Raw genomic sequence first — 21825 nt, forward strand, 5'->3', positions numbered from 1 at the left:
ATTTTATGTTCACTCATGCTGCTGGCATGCTGCTGACGAAAGCGTGTGTTTGTTTTGTGCTGTATAGGTCTGCCGTAAGACCTGCCGTCATATCGACTCCTTCAGGAAACATTTGGAATCGGAGCATCATAACAAGGTAAGATTATGGAATAATTATTATAATTATAATTTTACCATTTACTTCATTCCTTTACTCCGCCTGCTTGATGGGGAACCGTGGGCCGTGATATATCTCCGATGTGTGCGAAACTCCTTTTTTCTGCCCTGGTCCATGCAATTCAATTCAATTTTTCAATTCAAAGGGCTTTATTGGCATGAGAAAACATACGTTTACATTGCCAAAGCAGAAAGAACAATTAAACAATTCAGCAATACAATCAAAACAAAAATTATGTACTTTGTCAGAATCTTCAATAGATCAACTTCTATGTACCAAGATTACTCGATGCAGGTATAGTGCAGGAATATACAGAATGATTAGTCTTTAGGGTGGTTGTGTTCCATTTGATATCCTTCTCCTATCACAGCAACTCACAAATCTTGCTGCTGTGTTTGCACATTGTTGTACTTCGCCCAGCAGATATGGGAGCTTTTTGTCATTGGTCATGTTTTCAAAATCTCCGTGCATGATCCAGCATGATCCAGCCATAGCGACGCGTTCTGTTCTCGTCGTGCACCGTTACTTTTCAGCTGTTGCCCGCCGGCGCCGACCAACGGCAGCCTCTCGTGTGACGTCTGTAGTAAAACAATTAAATTAAATAAAGTGTATGTTTAACGAAAGTTTCCCTACACACCAACCAAAACAAAGATGGACTTTTAAGATGTTATTCACAGAGAAAAGCGCAATCTGTCTGCGGAGCGCATGCATTCCGTCTGTGTTTTACGCAAATTACGCACAACGGTTGATGACTTTTTCCTCTGTGTGCGCGCGCGTTTATGCACTTGAGCACGTGGTTCACTGTAGCCTGTAAGAGAATGACAACTAATACTGGTGGTATCATTTCGGTGGACGGAGCATGTCCGTACATGTCCTCCAGGACAAACGTCGGTTGCAAGATTGATTTTTGAGAAAGAAATGATATGAAAAAGAAAAATGTATAAATTTATTTCATTATAGCCCAATCCCTATTGTATAAAATATGTCTTCTCAAAATATTCACAATCTAATATTTCCTGAATGTGTATGAATTAATAAGTGCATGTCGGAATGACAAATTATAATTAACATTGTATGTTAAAAGCCTAAGGTTAATAGAATATACAATCCTTTATAAAGAATCATATGCCCCTATAAGTATGATTCTTGGACAAAGTGTATAACTAAATGCTTTTGAAATAAAATAAAATATTATAAATTATTAATTATATACTTTTCAGGATTCCAATAAAAGAATAGCGAAACAATAATTCAGGATTTCAATTCAAATATAGCAAGAAATAGCTGATCTACAAGCTCAAAACGCGTAGCCGTGTACGTTTTGAGCTTGTAGATCGGCTATTTTTGCTAGGACAATAATATGCAGGGCTAGTATAGAATCTATCTTGGGGTATATAGGCCTATGTCCAGTGAGTGTGGAAATGTAGTGGCCCTCTCCATCGTCAAAGTTGCCCATCCCAGGGATAGATGACACATAGGGCAAAAGGTTATACGTACAAAAATGTGCTAGATCTGCAGAAAGGTATTAAGACTTCAGCGAGGCCTCCTGCTATAAGGAACTGTATAGAGGGAACATTATAATGCTCTGTCACAACAGGAGACAGCGCTGCAGATGAACCCACATTGCATTGTTCTCAGGTTGAGGTTACAGCATCATTAATGTCCCTTTTGTTTTTTTCCCTTATTGATCAATGCCACAGCACAAGACTTGGCCCACAATATTATTTTCATGTCAACACATCAACAATGTACAGACAAGAAAACAAAACATAGATAAATAGAGTAAAAGTACTGGTAATATAAGGGAACATTGCATAGTGCTCAATTAAAACAGGTACAGTTGATATTTACCAGCGTTGATATGTCAAGTTGAAAGCGATATAGAGAAGGAAGAGAGCTGTATTTTAGTGAAGTCTGTAAGGTGTTCCAAGTGTGTGGGGCAGCGCACTTGAAGGCAGACTTTCCAGATGTAGTGGAGAGGCCCGGTTTGGCCATCGGGAGCACCGGGCCTGCCGTCCTAGTGGCCTGCCTGGCTGTCAAAAATAATAATAATATATATATATATATATATATAATTATTATTTAATTTATTTTGCATCAGGTCAGGCCAGCCAGCCAGAACCAGCGCAGCGCAGCAAAAAAAAATCTCTCCTAAACAGGCAGGCCAGCCACAGTCAATTTCAATTCAATGCAGCGCACTGCCCCTCTCTCCCCTCGTCGTAAACAGAAAAGCAACGTGCTCTCACACACTGCTCTGTGATCAGAGGGGTAGGGATTGGTCAAAATGACGTTACTGAACTTTTTTTTTTTAGAAGAATCGATACGTGATTTGTTAGTTTGGCTTTTTGGCCCGCCCTCTACACCATGGTCAAACACAACACACACAAGGCAATGAAGGCATGCAGCATGGCCCGACTGTAATCACTGACCATGTCTCGTTTTGGTTCAGACTTGCTTTGAATGGCAATATTTTCTATACTCTGTCTATACTCTCTGTCAGTGTGGTTGTGCTGTATGTGGTTGCAGGCTGCAGCTGTTTATATGCTTGTTGTTTTGATTGTGTGTGTGTGTGTGTGTGTGTGTGTGTGTGTGTGTGTGTGTGTGTGTGTGTGTGTGTCTTGCAATATGTTTGTGACTTGCAGTATATGACTTGCAGTATGTTTCTTTTCCCTTTTTGCTTCCGTTATGATGAATTCCTGTTCTGTTCTTTAACTATATAGAAGTGTCTATTTGTACGTCTCTAAATAATCTCTAAATTTGTGTGATTTTGACCAGCCTTGTCTGTTTCATTTGATCATTATTACAGTATGAAGACTGAAAAAGACAATACTATTGAATTGATAAAATACAATATAGGACAACGGGGCACATGGTGACGGTAGAGATTAGAGAACAGAAAAGTACTAGAATGGAGGACTTCGTTGTCAATCGTCATGGTTGTTGTGTTTAATACAGTGTTGTTGTGTGACTGTCAATCTATATGGATTAACAAGCTTCAGTGATTACTTAGCCCGTATGTGTGTTCAATTCATGTGCACGTGCACATGGTTGGTTGAGTGTTAACATCCTCACTCTCACAGATCCGTGATTTCATACCCCCACCTTTGTCTGACTGTTTTCTTTTGTAGTACATTGTGTGTCTTATGTTAATGGAGGGAAGAAGTTAATAATATAAATAACATCAGATCATGGTACATTTCTCATGTGAAATTTCTGTAAAGGCCCCCAAAGACCCCCAAAATGTCCCCCAAGAAATTGTGGCCTGCCAGGGCGTATAACTCCCGGCCTTATTTGGAGTTCCACTCCGGGCCCTCTCAAGCCTCAAATACATTCCTCCGTGCAGGCAGTAAATCAGGAGGAGACAGAAAGAGGGGGGGGGGGGGGGGGGGTAGATGGAGTGGGGGGAAGAGAAGAGAGAGAGAGAGTGAGAGAGAGAGAGAGAGAGAGAGAGAGAGAGAGAGACTGAGAGAGAGAGAGAGAGAGAGAGAGAGAGAGAGAGAGAGATACTGAGAGAGGAGCGATCCGAGCACTCTAATAATGATGGAGTAGACTCTACTGCATCATAGTAGGCTACCATAGTACCATCATTTTACAAAATCAAGCTACTTTATTACAAAAAGTTTTTGAATAAACTACAATGCATGATTTACACCATCTCCTCCGTGCTCGGATGTGCACAAGACAAAAACACATTTCTCCATGGAACAGGGGGGGAGAGTAGAGACGGAGAGAGGGGGGAGAAGAGACAGAGAGGGGGGGGGGGAGAGAGAGGGGGGCGGCATGAGATAGAGAGAGACATAGAGATGCTGAGGTCATACAAATAGTATTTCTTGGACAAACTTGAAAAGAGAGGAGCGATCCGAGCGCCATCTAAAGTATAATATTGTTCAAATGCACCCTTGCCATCTCCACACCAGGTGATAGATTTGGTGATAGATTTGGCCGCAGTATAGATGAACATCGTTGAACAGTATACAATGGTGAATACAGCTGTGATGTGTCAGGCCCTGTCTTGGTGTGTAGTGAGAAAGGGCAGAAAGTGATTGCACTTTAGACCAGATTTGTCCTGGTCTATAATACGAGTCTGAATTGTCCTCAGTGGCGTGCACAGATATTTAATCCAGAATTGATCGATGTCACCATGGGTCACATACTGTACACTGTACAAAAAACTATCTTTAAAAAGGGCACATTGCTGTCCAAAGTGCAAAAGGGCAGGTGCTCTAGCACCACTTGGTGTCTATCTGTGCATGCCCCTGAGTGTCATAATGTCATACATTCAATCTTGTGTTTTTCACCAAATGGGCTGAAGCCAATTTGAAAGCCTGGGTCATTTTGTTGACCCAGATAGTAATGTTGTGAAACGGCATGAGCCTCATATTAATACTTTGCTGTATACAACAGTGTGTACATTAACCACATGAACCTGTCTCTTCTTCTCTACCCTCAGGAAAAGGCTAAACTGTTTAAGAAAGGTAAGCCATCTAGCATCTCTTGTTTGGTAAAAACAACACAGCGCCTCCAAGATAATTGATAATTTCATGAAATGTTTAAATGTGCTGATTGCTATGTGATAAACGTTAAACACAGCTAAATGGATGATCATCACTTTTCACTGAATCTGATTATTTGAAAATGTGTATATTACTTGTGATGAGTTGAGTTAGATCATTGCCAACAAACTGTATCACTTCCTCTACTAACAGCTACATGTCGATGTCTGTCCACTCCACTCCTGTGTGAGATTTCAACACAAAACAGTTCCTGACACTGTTTTCATTAAGCTCTACTGACCACAAGATGTGTTTGAATTAACCTCTGTTCTGTTTTATTGTCTTTCTTGATGCGCTTTTCCTCCTGGTTTTCAGAGGTGTACCGGGGCCCAGGTAAGCGGCCATCTCATTTCATTAGTTATACATTTTAGCTGCCTTATTTTGACCGTGAGGAGGAGGGTTTGTTTATCTGCAACTGGTAAATATACCAGCTCAGGGGTTCTCTCTTATACTGGATGTCTTGTCCACTAGTCCCTCCCTAACATTTTAGTTTAGTTAAAATTTGTTGACGGAATTGTCAATATATTTAGTTTTAGTTGTCATAGTTTAGTTTTCATTTAGTTTTCCTCTGTGAAAAAAGGTAGTCGACGAACATTCTTATGATGGTATAATTAGTCGACGAAATCAACACTGGTCCCTCACTGCTCTTGCTCTGACACTGAGTGGGGATTGAGGGAGGGAGGGAGGGAGTGCAGGAAGGAAGGAAGCTGAGTAAGCTTATTTGTATGCCACTACACATGTTTCATGGAATGACCAAGCCGCCAGAGCGGCTGGCCAACGTTGAAGCTGCCTCTGTAACCTACTGGCCAAAGCTGGAACTGCAGCATGTTCCGGGGCGTACATGGAGGTAGACGGACGTTCAGTGACTGCATGTGCATAAAAGTGGGTCAACCCTGACCTCAAATTTGTCAGTCAGTGGCTCAGGATAGGTCATTGGGGGAGTGGGGGGTCATGGGAGGGGGGGGATCAGTGGCTCAGGAGAGGTCACTTGAGCGGCCACTTGGGAATCGTAAGGTTCCTGGATCGATCCCTAGTTGGCTGGTGTCGTTGAGCAACACACTTAACTCCTGAGTCCTAACTTTCCCGATGAGCAGGCTGCATGGTGCCTTGCATGGTTGTGTGTGTGCGTGTGTGCGTGTGTGTGTGTGTGTGTGTGTGTGTGTGTGTGCGCGCGAATAAAATGCACATTGTGAAGTGCTTTGGATCAATGTTACTGTTTCATTTTAGATTTTTTAAGAACATTTCTAAGTTTGCCATTTACCCATTTTCACCTGGGTGTCCCTGTTTTTGGTGAAAAAAGTTAAAAACAACAACACAGATTTACAAAAATTTCAATAATACAATAAATAATTAAAAATAGCGTAAATACAAATCTACAAACTCACAGTGCGTCCCTACGCAATGCGTTGTTGTGAGACTGTAGATGGGCTGTTTGAAGTGGTTAATGACACACTTAATTAAATAATTATTGTGGTATTGTGGCATTTCTGATGTTTCTCCATGTCTGACTCTCTCTTCCAGTTAAGATGAAATTCATTGACATTCTTCAGCGACATGACGGGGAAGAACCATTATTAGGTAATATGTAGTGTGTGTGTGTGTGTGTGTGTGTGTGTGTGTGTGTGTGTGTGTGTGTGTGTGTGTGTGTGTGTGAGGGTGTGTGTGTGTGTGTGTGTGTGTGTGTGTGTGTGTGTGTGTGTGTGTGTGTGTGTGTGTGTGTGTGTGTGTGTGTGTGTGTGCGTGCGCGTAGTTGCACTTTTTGCAGCTGGACAGGTGGAACAAATAGCAATATACAAAGACACATAGACTCAATCACAGCCAACATAGGTTGCAGAACAGTGCAACAAATGCATGTGTGCGTGCATCAGTGTTACTTTTGCACAGCTAGTCATAGTTGTCTCCACCAGGCCGAAGGCATGGGGGGAGAGTATGTTTTGCACTCCGTCCGTCCGTCCGTGTGTCCGTCCGTCCGTGTGTCCGTGAGCAGCTAATCTCGGCCACCGTTAACCCGGTCGATGCCAAATTTTGCACACACACTCCCTGGATGCCAACGATGAACCTCTGCCCCAAACTTTCCAGAACGGCCTGTTATAGCGCCACCAGGAGGCCGCTTTGTGCAAAACAAGTTTTTGCACAGTACACCTACAGATTTTGTCCAAACATCACGCAAATTGGTACACAGTCTCTCTAGAGCCATTCAACGAAACGGGTCTTTCAGATTTCTCAGACTCCATCCTGATTGGTTAAGATTGGCTTCCAAAGTTCACAGGAGTGCTCAGTTTCAAACAAAATGCTGCAAATCATGAACACATCGCGTGATTTCCGTGAAATTGTGCACACACATTCCCACTAGGCCGAGGAAGAAATGCCACATGAACAATTTCAACTCAGCCTCAAGGTGGCGCTATAACTGGCCGAAAAGTGTTTTTACCTCTAACTGCACGGATCTGTGGATAACTTTGTATGCCAACTCGGCAACTCCCTAGTTTACTTTTGTTGCCCTTTTATCCAACCACCAGATGAAGGCAAGCTGCAATGTCCTATATTCCTATCCTGGTGGAGACCTGTGCCCAGAAGGGCACTTTTTCTAGTTTAGTCATGGTATTGAATTCATTTTCATTTAGTATTAGTCATATTTTAGTAGTCATCTGAAATGTTTTAGCTTTAGTATAGTTTTAGTCGACTACATATCATAAGATCTTACTCGACTACAGCTACAGTTTGTCAACAAAAAGGCAGGCCTTGATGCCGTCGTAATGGCTGTTTTTACACGTGGTTGCATGCTGAAAATAGCCAATCTACAAGCTCACAACGTGCTGTGACACCTTGTCAGCTTGTAGATCGGCTATTTTCAGAGCGCAACACCATAAAAGGATTATTGGATCTCTTCTCCACATTTCAGTCTAATTTTCTTGATGAAATTGTCCATATATTTAGTCTTAGTTTTTATATTGTTTTTATTTACTCTCGTCACTGAAAAAAGGTAGAACCAAGGTATACATTTGTCATTAACGCATGGCTGCCTGGGGCTGGAGCTGTTGACTACTGTAAGTTAGGGCTGTGGAGTGTGAGGGTTGTGAACTGGGTGAGGGTTTATATAGGGACACACCTGGACTGTCATTGGTTAATGTGTCAAGTGCTGATGGCAAGCAACTGTCTGTCATTGACAATAACTAACTAGTGAGCTGTCCATCAGAGGCTGCCAATGAGACAGCATGGTGAAAATTCACAACACGTGGATGTGAGGGTGCCTGCTTCCGTCCCATGGCATAAAAGGCATCGTTTCCCAGAAGAACACCCAGTGATGGGTGAAATAAATTATTTTATTCCTGCATTTGAAGTAAATAAGTCTCAAGAGTATGTTATCGCATAATTGAGTTTTTCAATTATTTGCGTTTCCTCCTTGGAAATGATGCAGAAAAGGTTGTGTGTGGGTGTTTTTTTCTTATTGTTCCTGGTTGGACATTTTGATTTGATTGATTGATCGTTTGCAAGATCCTCCAGTTCCTCAATTAACACACAGGCATGTTTGTTTTGTGCATTTGCTATCACTCCTATAGGCTTGTCTCTGGTGACACTGTGCTTGGATATAAATAATAAGTTCCTGTTTTACCTGTGTCACGCGTGTGAGGACCCGGTCTCAAAGTCAAACATAAGGAAACATCTCAACTCTACCACACACCGCTGCAATTACTATGTAAATATTCACCACCATCTTGCACAGAGGTACTGATTGATTGATTGATTGATTGATTGAATAAATACTTTATTAGTTAGAAATGTAAACAACACATCGTATTAGGATAAAAGGATAAGACAAAAAAGTCGACTTGTTTCAATTGTGGTCCTATATGTATTCATCATAAAAATCAACAAATACAAACTTGGCAAAATTACATTTACGTGTACCTCCCCTTGTGGTCTCCTGATAGATGAACTGTTTTCAGGCCAGTTTTGAAAGAAACAATTTATAATTTACAATTTAGGCATTTAGCAGACGCTCTTAATCCAGAGCGTTTTACATTAAGCAAGAACAAAAGCATGGGAATACATCACATGAAAGCATTTATCATGAAACATGCGTAAGCTAAGAAAGTAACAGTGCAATATCTATATAATGAAACTATACATATATACTACTATGCTATACATATGTACTATGGCGTGCTATGACTATATACAACAAGCGTTAAACATCCTGTAATGGATGGCGTCAGGGCATTCCACATTTGGGTGGCAGAGCAGTAGAATGAGACTGTGGTGGAATCTTCAGGCAGATACAGAGGCAAAGGCGAACTTGGTCTAAGAGTGGTTTATTTCAAACAAGTGCATGAACGTCTGTGATAGCCATTCCAAGCGTTGTCGTGTCGGTACCTGTTAGCTCCCCGCCGACGCTGTCTCCCTTCTCCCTTCATTTAAGCAAACCTTATCGGTTCCTGGGATTCGTGCCCGTCACAGCCAGAACAAACAGTTGACTTATTGACTTAACCCCATGGCAACAGCTAGCCATGCTGTATTGATGTTGGTACCATAGGAGAGATAATAGGTAAATGTTGATCAAAATAACAATTATTGTGTAGACTTATTATTGTAAGTAGTAACAATAATTTAAATAACTTTTGAGAGTGTAACATAAAACCAAATGGACCCTTCTGGGTCATTTTGAAAACAAAGCAATACTACTGTGTTGTGACTTTATATATTGTCAATTACTTCCACGAGAGGGGTTTTGTCCGAAGCACTTTTCATTGGTTCAATATTGTTTTAACCAACACATAGACATAAAGGGTGTTCAATGCCACTGATTTATGCAAAAAATAATAAAAATAAAATAAATCAATAACCTCAAAAATGGAGTTAGGTGGTTTCCTCCCGACAGCAACTAAATGCTCTTTGTAACTGAGATGTATCTCTACTATTTCCCAGAACTACACCAACCCCAGCATGCTGAAGTTCTCCTGGATCTCCAGCGAGGATGGTGTGGATGAAGTGGCCCACCGCAAAGCAAGTAACACCCGGGAGCAACACCATGAGATGCTGCAGGTCGGGTGGCATGTGCAGAACATTTGAATTCCTTCATAGGGATGGGTGCATGATTGTGAAAATGACCACTTTTTTGTCATGGAATGAACACATTGTATGCGGCTGACGTATATATACGTTTAATATCTGAAATGGCACCGTTAATGGCACAACGTTTAGCCCTGAGCCGGTTGCTAGGCAACGCCTTGCTCACCGTAGACGACTGTTATAATTACGATCTTCTCTGGCCTTTTTCTCAAACTACGTCGCTGTCCGCTGTGCTGATCAGACATCCGAGGTTCGGATCTGATTTCTGATTTTTCACGGCATCACGATTGAAATATGAACTACTACTCGTAGCCACACGGCCGCAGTCTAAGTGTTAACTAAAATCCTCATAGCTGAAATCCTCAATCCATCAGATTTGTATACATTTCATAAAATGTTTTTATTTAAATTTTTATGCTGTGACCAGTTGAAACAGGATTTGATTTGATTTGCACAGTATAAAAAAACAATACAATACTACCCATGTATGACACATTAAAAACATTTAGAACATGATTTGTAAACAAGATATATAGAATTTCAGAAAGACATGATTGCATTATATAAAAAAATAAAATATTGACAACATGATTCAAATACTTATTATCTAAGACATAAATGATGGTTGATGCTTTCATGGGCTGTTTCATGCCATCTTTTCTGTGTGCAGGTTGCGGACTTGCCTCCAGATCTGTTTAAAATATTGGAACCTAGCAGTTATGACGAAGGTACTGTGAGAATGTTTTTTTATCAATGATCAATTTTTATCATTGTGCCTGTCTGAGTTGACAGTAAAAATCAAGACAGAGTTTTGAAATTCCTGGTTGCACAAACATGGGAACACGGAATTATGCAAAGCGGTCGGTAGTAGATCAAAACAACTTTTGTTAACGAAAGTCAACTTTCCAGTAGAGATGAATCGGTATAAAGTATAAAGACGATTATGATATCAAAAACAGACAAAGAGTCCGAGATATAAAACAGACAAAGTATAGAAATATTGCCATTCAAAGCGAGTCTGAACCAGACTAGATGTGGTTCGTAATTAGTCGGCGGTTAGCTGCCCGATCCTAGTTTTTCCTTTAGGATATATAGCCCTCTAGCCCTTTGATCCGAGAGGCCGGTCGCCGTCTATCCAATCACAGACCCGACCTGTTTCCCCGATTTCTTTCAAAACACACGATAACACATGAATCATCGATGAACATTATGACAGTTCCAATTTCTTTATTACAACCAGATGCTTAGATGCTTATTCACTAGCTCAGGTTAGCTCAGGTTAAATGCACTACACCTTGAAGCTGCACTTATTGCTCCTGGAGAGAGGGAGATTCTGGGCATAGAGAGAGAGAGACAGAGAGATAGATATTAATTGATTGATTGAATGATTGAATGATTCATGGATATTTTTTGTCGCATTCCTAAGCCAACAAAATGCAACAAAAACAAAACAATATCCATGAATTCAAGTCTCCATGGGGTGAGTAATCGAGTGTTATCCTTTAAAGATAACACTTGAATTCTTGATACAACTGAACTCATGATTCTCCTCCTTGCTCTTTGACAGCAATGGACACTCTGGGTGTCTATGACGACGTTCTGCAGCAGACAGGTCAGTTGATGAGCTCCCTGCCCAAGGCTTGCCTCTTTTCACGATTCAAATTTAAAAGTAAGCAAAAGTAGCAGATCTACAAGCTCAAAAACGCGTTCGTGCCACGTCACGCTTCGAGCTTGTAGAGCTGCTACTTTTGTGTGACACTGTAGTATGATCAAGTTGGGGCGTTCATTTACAAACAGAAAAGAAAAAGGAATCCCAAACGTTATGGAGATAAGAGGTTTCTACCCAACAGCAACTATGTATATTGCACTATATTTTGTGTTCCCCTCACTGGCTTCCGGTTGCTGCCTGCAAAGCCCTGTATGGCCTATAATCAAGGGGGGCAGAGGTGCGTTGTGGTCGCGCATCATCGTACCAAAACACGGAGGTCAGTTGACTGGCCTCAAGTAGCCTACCCGCTGCTATATTATTATATCACAACATGATGTTATATCATTGTCATTGACGCACATGGGCGGAGCTTGGGGGGGTTCAGGGGTTGCATTGCACCCCCTGGTGGCCGGGGTGAAATTGCTTCTTCTTCTTTTTTTAAGTAAAAAAAAACAAGATTATTTTTATTTTAATAAAATTATAATAATTGTGAGAAACAAATCTGAATTCTATTATGTTTTGTTTTACAATACATTCATTTTATAGTAGTCATCATGTCACATTATTTTATCGCCCCGCCTGCCCCAGCAGACCACAACCACCGTGTCCGGGCAGTTTGGACACAACAAACCCGCCGCGTGGTGGATGGTGATCTTGGGGAAAAACACGGCTGTCTTACAGCAATTCCCCACAACGTTAATAGGAAAAAACAAACGTTAATTTCCACCTTCTATTACGAGAAGCATGCGTGGATGGAATATTCCGTTTTAAAGGATGCAGTGTTTTGTTTTGCCTGCCGACACTTCCAGAATGACAGCAACATGGACTAATTTCGTAATACCGGCGTGAGTGCCTGGAGTAGACTGGGCTCGAAACTGGACAAACATGCGATATCCGATGCCCATAACGCCAGGGCTCCACTGGGCGCGTCTGCGTCGCGTCTGCATCGGGTCTGCGTCGCGTCTCCGTCAGCGTCGGGAATGTTCCCTTTTAATCAATGGAGGGTGAATCCACTGCCCGCGTTGCGTTGTGCTGCGTTCGGTGACTAAAAAATTGCCCCGGTTCGTTTTTTGACGCACGCACGCGTTGACAGCAACATAAAAGAATGTCGCTGACGCGCAGTTTTCAAATGCCCGCGGTGGAGCACCTCTAGCGTGACGTTGACGTTGTCATGACACGAGCAGGACGCGACGGAGACGCGACGCGCCCAGTGGAGCCCTGGCGTAAGAGTTGCATGATCACTTTAAAAAGAGTGCATCTTCACTCTTCAGGCTCTATTGCAGCTAAACTTTCAGAAAGTCACAAAGCTACTGTAGAGAAGAACAGGTTGTATCTGTCCAAAGTTGTTGATATTATTAGGCTATTGTCTAAACTTGGATTGACTTTCCGTGGACACAGGGAGGGGATAGATTCACAAACACGGGGCAATTTTCTTGAGATTCTTCTCTAAATATGATACTGGATTTGAAAGCATGCAGTCAAATCATTTTAATTCAACATCCCCAAATTTCCAGAACGAAATAATTGATATCTGTGCAAACTTGGTTTATGCAGATATTGCAGAATCCCTACAGGGGGTCATGCCTATGTTCCTCAGCCCTATGTTCCCTCACTATGAACATAGGCCTAGTATGTTCTCCCATTTAAAAACAGACCCTATGTTCCCTCAATCCGATAAGTGCAAGTGTAATAAATGTAATAGTGTAATAAGTATATTAGTGTAATAGTGTAATAAGTATAATAGTGTAATAGTGTAATAAGAGTAGGCCTAATACAGACAGCATTTTTTTCCCAATGAAATTGCCATTAGATGGTACTATTTCCCCCCAAAACAGCTCGTCTCGTCTTTTTTTCTCGTCTCACCACGCATCAAGGAAGCAGGCACGACAGCAATTAATCTTAATGTCTTTTATCGGGTGCACGGTCTAGGAAGAACCTGTTAAACAAGACAATACCAGCACTCACGGAACTTTATTGTTTCGATTTCCCAGAGTATAATTTTTCAGTTCCTTGTTCCTTGTATATATATATTTTTTACCCCCTTGTCTGGTTAAATGTGGTAATGTGTAAAAACGCTGAGTCAGACTTGTTGTTCACAGCGCACACCTGACAAAAGATATGAAATATTCAGACTGTACATGACATGACCAAGACATCTCCCTTCAGGATTTGTGACATGGGGTACCAGAGCTAAAGGAAACCCATATTACTAAAGTATGGCTTTCCCGGTGTATTGTGCAGGAGGCCATCCAGCTGGCTTATGCCAATACAGGGTTTCAGCCTCCTGAAGGCCTTAGGACCCAGGATGCTGCCATACCCTGCGTAGAGCAGGGTATGCTCTGCTGTGGGCCTCTGCTGGTAGAATCTAAAGCAGCAGCATAAAATATTTGCGAGGAAAACAAATAGGTCAAAATGGGCATATTGTTTTACACCCCAATAAATCGTCTTCCATTGGCCTTCATTGAGTTGATTGATTGACAGCTGATATGACAAGCCTCTGTTACGGGTCTCAGGGCTGCTGAGTACCTCATTAATAAAACTGAACCTGAATAAACAGGGATAAAGACGGAGCAATGAGTGTTGCTTTTCTTTCCAGAATGTAACTGAGGGGAACCGGAAGCTGCACTCCTTATATTGGGACCCCAGAGAACAAACGTTCCGTCCTCACTGCATGTTACACTTTGCTAGTGTAATTAATTCACAGTATTAATTGTAAACCTTCATAAAACGACATTATTAAATAATTAAACAGACTCTTAAAACACATCAAGTTGGGTCACACTCTCCTGGTGCTGCAACACCTTTGTTGATTTACTCAACATTGGGGCTAATATGTCAGCCCCAGATAGTTCAATCACATTGGAAGTGGCTCGGAAGGCATCCTTTGGTTAGACATAAGGTTGGTGTGGGGTGCGTTAAGACGACCGGATTAAGGTTGGTGAGGGGTGCGTTAAGGGTTAGGTTAGGTTTAGGTGTGCTGTCCCGTGGGAAGTTAGGTTAGGGTGAGGGTTTGAGATAACATCGGTAGACAACTTGACTGCGTGTGCGTGCGTTTATCTTGATTTGTGAGTTCTCTTGGCACAGTACCAAACCATGGGTGTGTACGCATAACAAAACCATGCTGCTTCTATGCAACGATTGGTATGTGGTAATGTGGTTGACATGCACTGTAGGAGGAGAAGATTAGTTCAGATATGTACCAGTGCCACTGTCTGCTATTTTGTTTAAAGCGGCATTACACCTCAAGCAGACTGTAATTATGAAACGTTTTAATTAATTGTCTGGTTTGGGTGTTATTTTGTTCATAACGTGCATGCTATTCTTGTGTAATCCTCAACACAGGATTTGATATATCCAGACTAACATTATTAGTATTGCCTTCACCACCAATAACCATGATAGTACAGCAGCTATCTGCACCCGGGGGCATCACTATGCCAGCTTGTGCATGTGATCGACATTTGCATTAATGTTTTATTTTTGCCACGGACATGCAAAACAAATTACCAGAACACAAATGTATAGCCTACAGTACTAATAGACTCTTGACGTGTCATATATTGTCTACTCTATTCCACTGCGCTACACATTTTAAAATAAGTCACTTATCAAAACTTATTTTTGGGGAAAAGCTACAACACATTACGGCATGTTGTGACCTTGTAGATCAGCAATTGTCCTTTCTTCTTAGCCTATAATGACATGCCCAAAATCAGGATGTCAGGGTTAAAGTAGTTAGATATATAGTTACCCAACTAACTTACCCAGCAAGACTGGGAAGTTATCCACTGTATACTGGCAGGTGGCCGTCCTGAGACAGGCATTATATGTGGCATAATGCATGGTCCAAGTATATTCCATGTTTGGGATTTCAATAAATGGGTCTTATACAGTAAGTACAGTTGCAGTCCGAGAAAGGGACCCTTAGCTGCAAAGGTGAATGGTGAATTATTGCAGATGGCCTTTCAGAGGACAGTGTTACTTGGGGACATGAGGAGACAGGAAGTTCTACAGGCTAAACTAGTTTTGTTTGTCAACGTAGCTTAAATAGTTGGTGTCAGTTCATTAAGGTGTGTACTCTACTCATGCATGTCAGGATTTAAAAGCAATGTTTCACTGTTCACTGTTTCACTGTGTTGTTGTGGAGCATTTGCTATAACAAAGTAGATAGACTAGACCCCATGCAGTAGTGTCATTGCTGTAACTTGGTATCTGTAATGTGTTCTGTTGCTGCAGGGTGAACTACTGTATGGGTAGCAATATAGTATAATTGATGCCTTACAGGGGGCATATAGGGCTGAGGGAACATAGGCCTGAGGGAACATAGGCCTGAGGGAACTTCGGTACGGTCCCCATTACAGGATACTGGTTTCTTCAGTATTATGGCAGACGAGGCCAGGTCCTCTAAAACGGAACAATTGTCAATTTGTTTAAGATACGTTGAGCAGCTTGAAATCAAGGAGCGTTTTCTGTGTTTTATTGATTGCTCAGCATCTCGTGGTGCAGCTGCTATAGTGGACGCTATAAACACAGGACTGGAGATGGGTGGTTTAAAAAACATCCCAATTGTTGCTCAGAGTTATGACGGTGCCTCCGTAATGTCGGGTCACGTTTCAGGCGTGCAGCAAAAAAAATTAAACCCTGTGCACACACACACACACACACACACACACAGCACTACGGGGTTTCATTAGTACAGCAGGTAGTAGTGCTGCTGTACTACCTAAATAACAATTTTTTTAGGGGTTAGGGCATTGTATCGCTGGTCGCTCGCCAAGCTGTCGCACCCCCTGGCGTCTAGTTCAAGCTCCGCCTATGTTGACGCACGGTTATAGATTCACGGTCAGGAAAACTTGAGATAACCTTCTTGTGTACCAGTGGGACATGCCCCGCGTACCAGCACAAGTACACGTACCAGTTGCCCCATCATCTTAAAACAACTGTTGTTTTGATAGTAAATGCTTCCGGATCAATATGTAACGGTTGTCTTGGCACTAATTAGCTTTGTCTTGTCACTATTTACAGTTTATGTGGGTTCGTTCCCCGCCCGCATGGCTCCCTCTGGTCCATTCGGCCCTCTGCCCACATCTCTTTGTTGTTCACGCTTCGACCCCAACCTGTCGAGACTGGTTACCTTCTATTTGTCCCTCACTGCTCTTGCTGATCTGTCCTTAAATGCACTCCTGAAATCTGCTAACTTTGGGAGGGGGAGACATGTAAACAGAGCTGCTACCTTTAAACAGATCTTAAATCTGAGTTTCTTTGTATACTATTTAAATAGTCCTGACAAAAATGCTGCCATTTGTCCCAAAGTGACTGCAAAAAAAGTGCTGCTATTTGTTGTACATAACGATGCAATGTGACATAGCTCTGTTTACAAAATGTTGTACCCCTTCCAACTGTATACTTTCCCCATTTTCAACAGTTTTTATTGTATTGTGACACTTGCTTTGGCAATGTAAACGTTTGTTTTCTCATGCTAATAAAGCTCCTTTGAATTGAATTGAATTGGGAGACAGAGTGACGTCGTGGGCTGGTGAAGTAATGCAAGGGGGGGGGGGGGGGGGGGGGGGGGGAGTGAGTGAGTGAGGGAAGGAGGCATAGATATTAAAACAAATATATGCCTCATTGGCCACTGCAGTTCATTGGGGCAATGAATGTGTTCAGTGGAATTGTGGAAGGCACACTGCGTTGCTGCCACTCAAGTGACTACTAGCCAATCACAGCGCGTCTTTTCCAGGACTCATCAATTCAATCCAAGGGAGATTTATTGGCATGAGAAAACAAACGTTTACATTGTGTGTGTTTGTGTGTGTGTTTGTGTGTGTGTGTGTGTGTGTGTGTGTGTGTGTGTGTGTGTGTGTGTCAGTTTGCCGGCCACTGCTACAGAGCTGACAATGAGGTTATATCTTCCCTTCTTCTCTGGAGTCCTGCCTCAAAGCAGACCAGAGGTAGAAAACTGTCGTTCCCTGATGTCATCGCTAGGGACACAGGCATCAGTAAGCAGGAACTGGGGATGGCAATGAAGGACCGGGAAGTCTGGCGTAATATTGTGATATCCACGATCTCACTGCAACTTTATGCTCTTTCTGTTGGAACACAGCCAGAACACAAACAGAATATACAGAAGCCAAAATACACATTTACAATTTACAATTTACAATTTAGGCATTTAGCAGACGCTCTTAATCCAGAGCGACTTACATTTAAGCAAGAACAAAAGCATGGGAATACATCACATAAAAGCATTTATCAATATCATGAAACATGCGTAAGCTAAGAAAGTAACAGTGGAATATCTATATAATGAAACTATACATACACTATACATATAAACTATACATATTTACTACTATGCTATACACATGGCGTGCTATGACTATATACAATACTATTATAGTGCTGTCTACATAACATGCTATAAGTCTGTGTCAAATGCTATCTAAGCCAACAGAAATGCTATCTAAGGGGTTAGGGTAAGTGCTATGGGCCATGATGGAGTCTGAAAAGGTGGGTTTTCAGGCTACGGCTATCTAGTGACCCATTTGTGTGGAGAAATCATGCGCTCTGGGATACGCAGGTATCTGCTGAACATGCACTCTGCCTGTGGAACCCACAGACACACTTTTCATGTACTGTGACTGTGACATACAGTATGAGCACTCTGTACAGTATGTACACTCGAGGTACAGTCAGGTACATGTACAACAGGCATATTTTAGGGGCACATTCAAGGTAGATGACCACAATGGCCTTGTGTTCCAATATGTGTGATCCATCTCTCCTCCACAGCTGCAAGGCCCGAAAAGATGACCATCCAGACATATCTGGAAACGCCGGAGGACAGGAGGCATCCTCTTCTAGGTCAGTGTTTTCATGCCAGAATTATACATCATGAATGCAGCTACTGTAACTAACTGGTCCCAATTATTATTATTTATTTAATAAATATATTTTTATTATTCAATCCCTGCAGGTCTGGAGCACCTGGTGGAATGCTGTGATGGGCGGACCCATAGACGCTTATATCTCTGCACCGTCTGCGAAATCCTGTTTTGTGACACTAAGATCATCAGACATCTCCTAGGCTTTAACCACATCTGCTGCTACATTGTAAGTGATTCGCTATGACAGTCTGATCGTTGCATAACATGGAAACACTTAGTGTTTGATGTAGTTAGTGTGGTTGCCCAAAGGGCAACCAGACTCTAGTAACTGTAACACTTTACGTTTCCGTACGTTTCCGTATTATTATTTTACTGGAGTAAGACAAACTTTGTCGCACTACTAGTCCCACAGTTTTGACTGTACGCACTTGAGCCATATGTCAAATTGAATCGGGAATCGTGTGCTTGTGTTTTGCTAAGAGAAATGTTATATAGTTTAATTGATATGAATTTATTAGTGAATTAAAATTTCCCATTGACATGAATGGGAAAATGCAAAACTTCACACTCAAGTATTTTTTCCTCGGAGACTGTAGGCACTATAGTTACAAAACTTGGAGGATAAATTCATACTTATCACTAAAATGATTTAACCTATAAGTTTATAATTTTATCGGTCGGCCTCATGGTGGCGCTATAACTATACGTTTTGGCTTATAACTCTTGAACCGTAGGTCGTAAAATCAAAATACCATTTCCCCTGGATTCCTTGGGTCATGACGCATCTCCAAATATAGGCCACGCCCATTTCCGCCATGATAGATTTTCCGCCATTTGGAATTTTGTCCAAAACACACTTTTTGCTTTTCCTCCTACATATTTTGTCCAAATCTCACAAAAATCTGTAGACGTGATCTCTGGACCTTTCCAATGAAAACTCTAACGGCTGAATTTTGATAGTGCGTATCGTTCGGCCACAATCGTCGTCCGAAGTTAGTAGAAGGGGCCTATATCACAAAAAATGCCGCAAATCACGAACGGAATGTCCAATCCATCCCAAATTTGAATCAGATGTCCGGGGTGGTTTAATCAACCAAGTTCTAAAAGCAATTCCATTTTCATCCATAGGGGGCGCCGCAAATGCGAGAAATGTAACCGTTTGTCGCAAAAACATGAATTTTGGGGGTTAAATCCCCTCCGAATTACTTACGCATGATCACAGGGGTGACGCGACATTGTAATTGGCTGTCAATATTAGTGGGAGGGGCATATGTAAGCCACTGCGGCAACCACACTCTGCAATTTTTTTAAATTGCGAATTTTCTAGTTGTGTATATTGATCATGTCCGTGTTCTAAGTCATGTCAAAGCCATGCTCCTAACCTCAAATATGGAGATTAGTTTTGAAAGGGCATGTTGTGCATAATAATGGCCCTATAGAGCGTCACAGTCCCTTTCATGACGACGCCAGGCCCAGGAAATAATTCCCAATGCATTTTCCCCATAGACCTTTCAAAAAGTATTTATTTAAAGACCCTTTAAATTATTACAAAGAAGAAAAACAACAACAAAAAAACTGCCGTTTTTCTTCTTCTTTCTAATTAATGTTCAGCCCGAAAAGTAATTGCCATGACCAAATCTGCCAAATGTAACTTTATCAATGATAAAGCCGAGGAAATCAAAAACAATCCTCGGGAGCTCTGGAAGTTACTAAACAACCAACTAGGCTGTGGTCAGAAACTAAAAACCAGGTTTACTAACATAAACATCAAATCGAATAACACCCTCATCACTGACAAGCTTGATGTAGCCAACCACCTGAACATCTTCTTTACAAACATTGCAACAAAGCTGGTTAGCAAACTGCCCTCCCACTCTGGGCGTTTTGGTGTAGAGCACATCAAAGCCTTCTACAAAAACCTTGGTGTTTGTAAAGATGATTTAAAAATGGCAATGGTAACAACCGAGGAGGTACTTAAAAAACTGAGTGCCCTCCAACCCCACAAGGCCACTGGCCATGACAATATCCCCTCCAAATTTCTCAGAGACTCAGCCTTTTCCATAGCTCCAGTCATCACCTGGTGGGACAGGTCCCCCAAGATTTTAAACTGGCCAAAGTAACCCCCCTGTACAAAAAAGGGAGTAAATTAGAACCCGGCAACTACCGCCCTATTTCTATTCTAAGCTCCATCTCGAAAGTGATGGAAAAAATAGTCTATGAACAGGTTGAAAAGTATCTTGCCACTAATAAATTGCTGTACGAGTTCCAATCTGGTTTCAGAACATCCCACTCCACTGACACATGCCTCCTCTATTTGAGCGACCACATCAAACACGAGGTGGACGCTGGAAAGTACTGCGGCATGGTCATGCTGGACCTCCAAAAGGCTTTTGACACCGTGAACCACTCCATACTGGTTAACAAGCTTAAAGCTATTGGTTTTGATAGCACATCAGTGAGCTGGATGCAATCCTACCTGGAGGGGAGAGAACAGATGGTGGAGGTGAACGAAACACTGTCCCCTCCCCTCCCAGTGAGCTGTGGCGTCCCACAAGGAAGCATACTAGGGCCTTTACTGTTCCTAATATATGTTAACGACATGACTTCAGCTTGTGACTGCAACTTGTTCCTGTTCGCAGATGACTCAGCACTGCTGGTCTCGGACAGGAACAAACTGCAGGTTGAAAAGACCCTCAGCTCTGAACTCGGTAGAATCTGCACCTGGCTCGCTGATAACAAACTATCCTTACACCTGGGAAAAACTGAATCCATCCTCTTCGGATCAAATAGTAATCTCAGCAAGGCAGATGGCTTCTTGGTTAGAGTGGGTGACAATATTATCACACGAAAAGATCAAATTACCTACCTAGGTTCCATCCTGGAGGCCAATCTTTCCGGTGATAACATGGCCACCAACGTAATCAAAAAAGTCAATCAAAGAACAAGATTCCTTTACAGGATCTCCTCACTGGTCAGCAAAAACACCTTGAAGACCTTAACAGGAGCCCTCATACAAGGTTTCTTTGACTATGCATCCACCTCTTGGTACCACAGCACCTCAAAGGCCCTTAAAACAAGGCTCCAGACCTCCCAAAACAAACTGGTCAGGCTCCTACTTGGCCTCACCCCCCGAACCCACCTCACCCCTGCCCACTTTGACAGGCTGGGATGGCTTAGGGTCGACGACAGAGTACAGCATCTTGCAATGGGTCTGGTCCACAAGATTCGATACACCACCAAGATACCCATGTACCTGTCTAAATACTTCCTTAATGTAAACGAAGTCCACACCCACAACACCAGAGGGAGTGCAACAAACCATGTACAACCCAGATTCGGCACAAACAAGGGACTAAATTATTTTCGCTCCTATGCCACCAAAATGTGGAACGCCCTACCAACAGTCATTAAGACATGTGAATCCCTTGACTCCTTCAAAACCGCTCTCAA

General features: G+C 42.1%; 1 protein-coding gene across 1 annotated transcript in view; it reads left to right on the top strand.

Moving 5' to 3' along the window:
* The window catches only part of LOC310857897 (uncharacterized protein), a gene marked incomplete at its 3' end in the record, with an annotated part of 100045 nt that overhangs the window by 239 nt on the left and 77981 nt on the right, over window positions 1-21825 (top strand). Inside the window, exons 2-11 of the mRNA XM_083763872.1 lie at window positions 68-136; window positions 4608-4632; window positions 5026-5043; window positions 6232-6288; window positions 8271-8407; window positions 9637-9753; window positions 10451-10508; window positions 11348-11392; window positions 18281-18352; window positions 18465-18601. Coding sequence (XP_083619998.1) covers window positions 68-136; window positions 4608-4632; window positions 5026-5043; window positions 6232-6288; window positions 8271-8407; window positions 9637-9753; window positions 10451-10508; window positions 11348-11392; window positions 18281-18352; window positions 18465-18601 — 735 coding nt within the window. The remainder of the gene's footprint in view (window positions 1-67; window positions 137-4607; window positions 4633-5025; window positions 5044-6231; window positions 6289-8270; window positions 8408-9636; window positions 9754-10450; window positions 10509-11347; window positions 11393-18280; window positions 18353-18464; window positions 18602-21825) is intronic.

The sequence above is a fragment of the Protomyctophum parallelum genome (assembly GCF_964188405.1).
Source record: "Protomyctophum parallelum genome assembly, chromosome: 1".
NCBI lineage: Eukaryota > Metazoa > Chordata > Actinopteri > Myctophiformes > Myctophidae > Protomyctophum > Protomyctophum parallelum.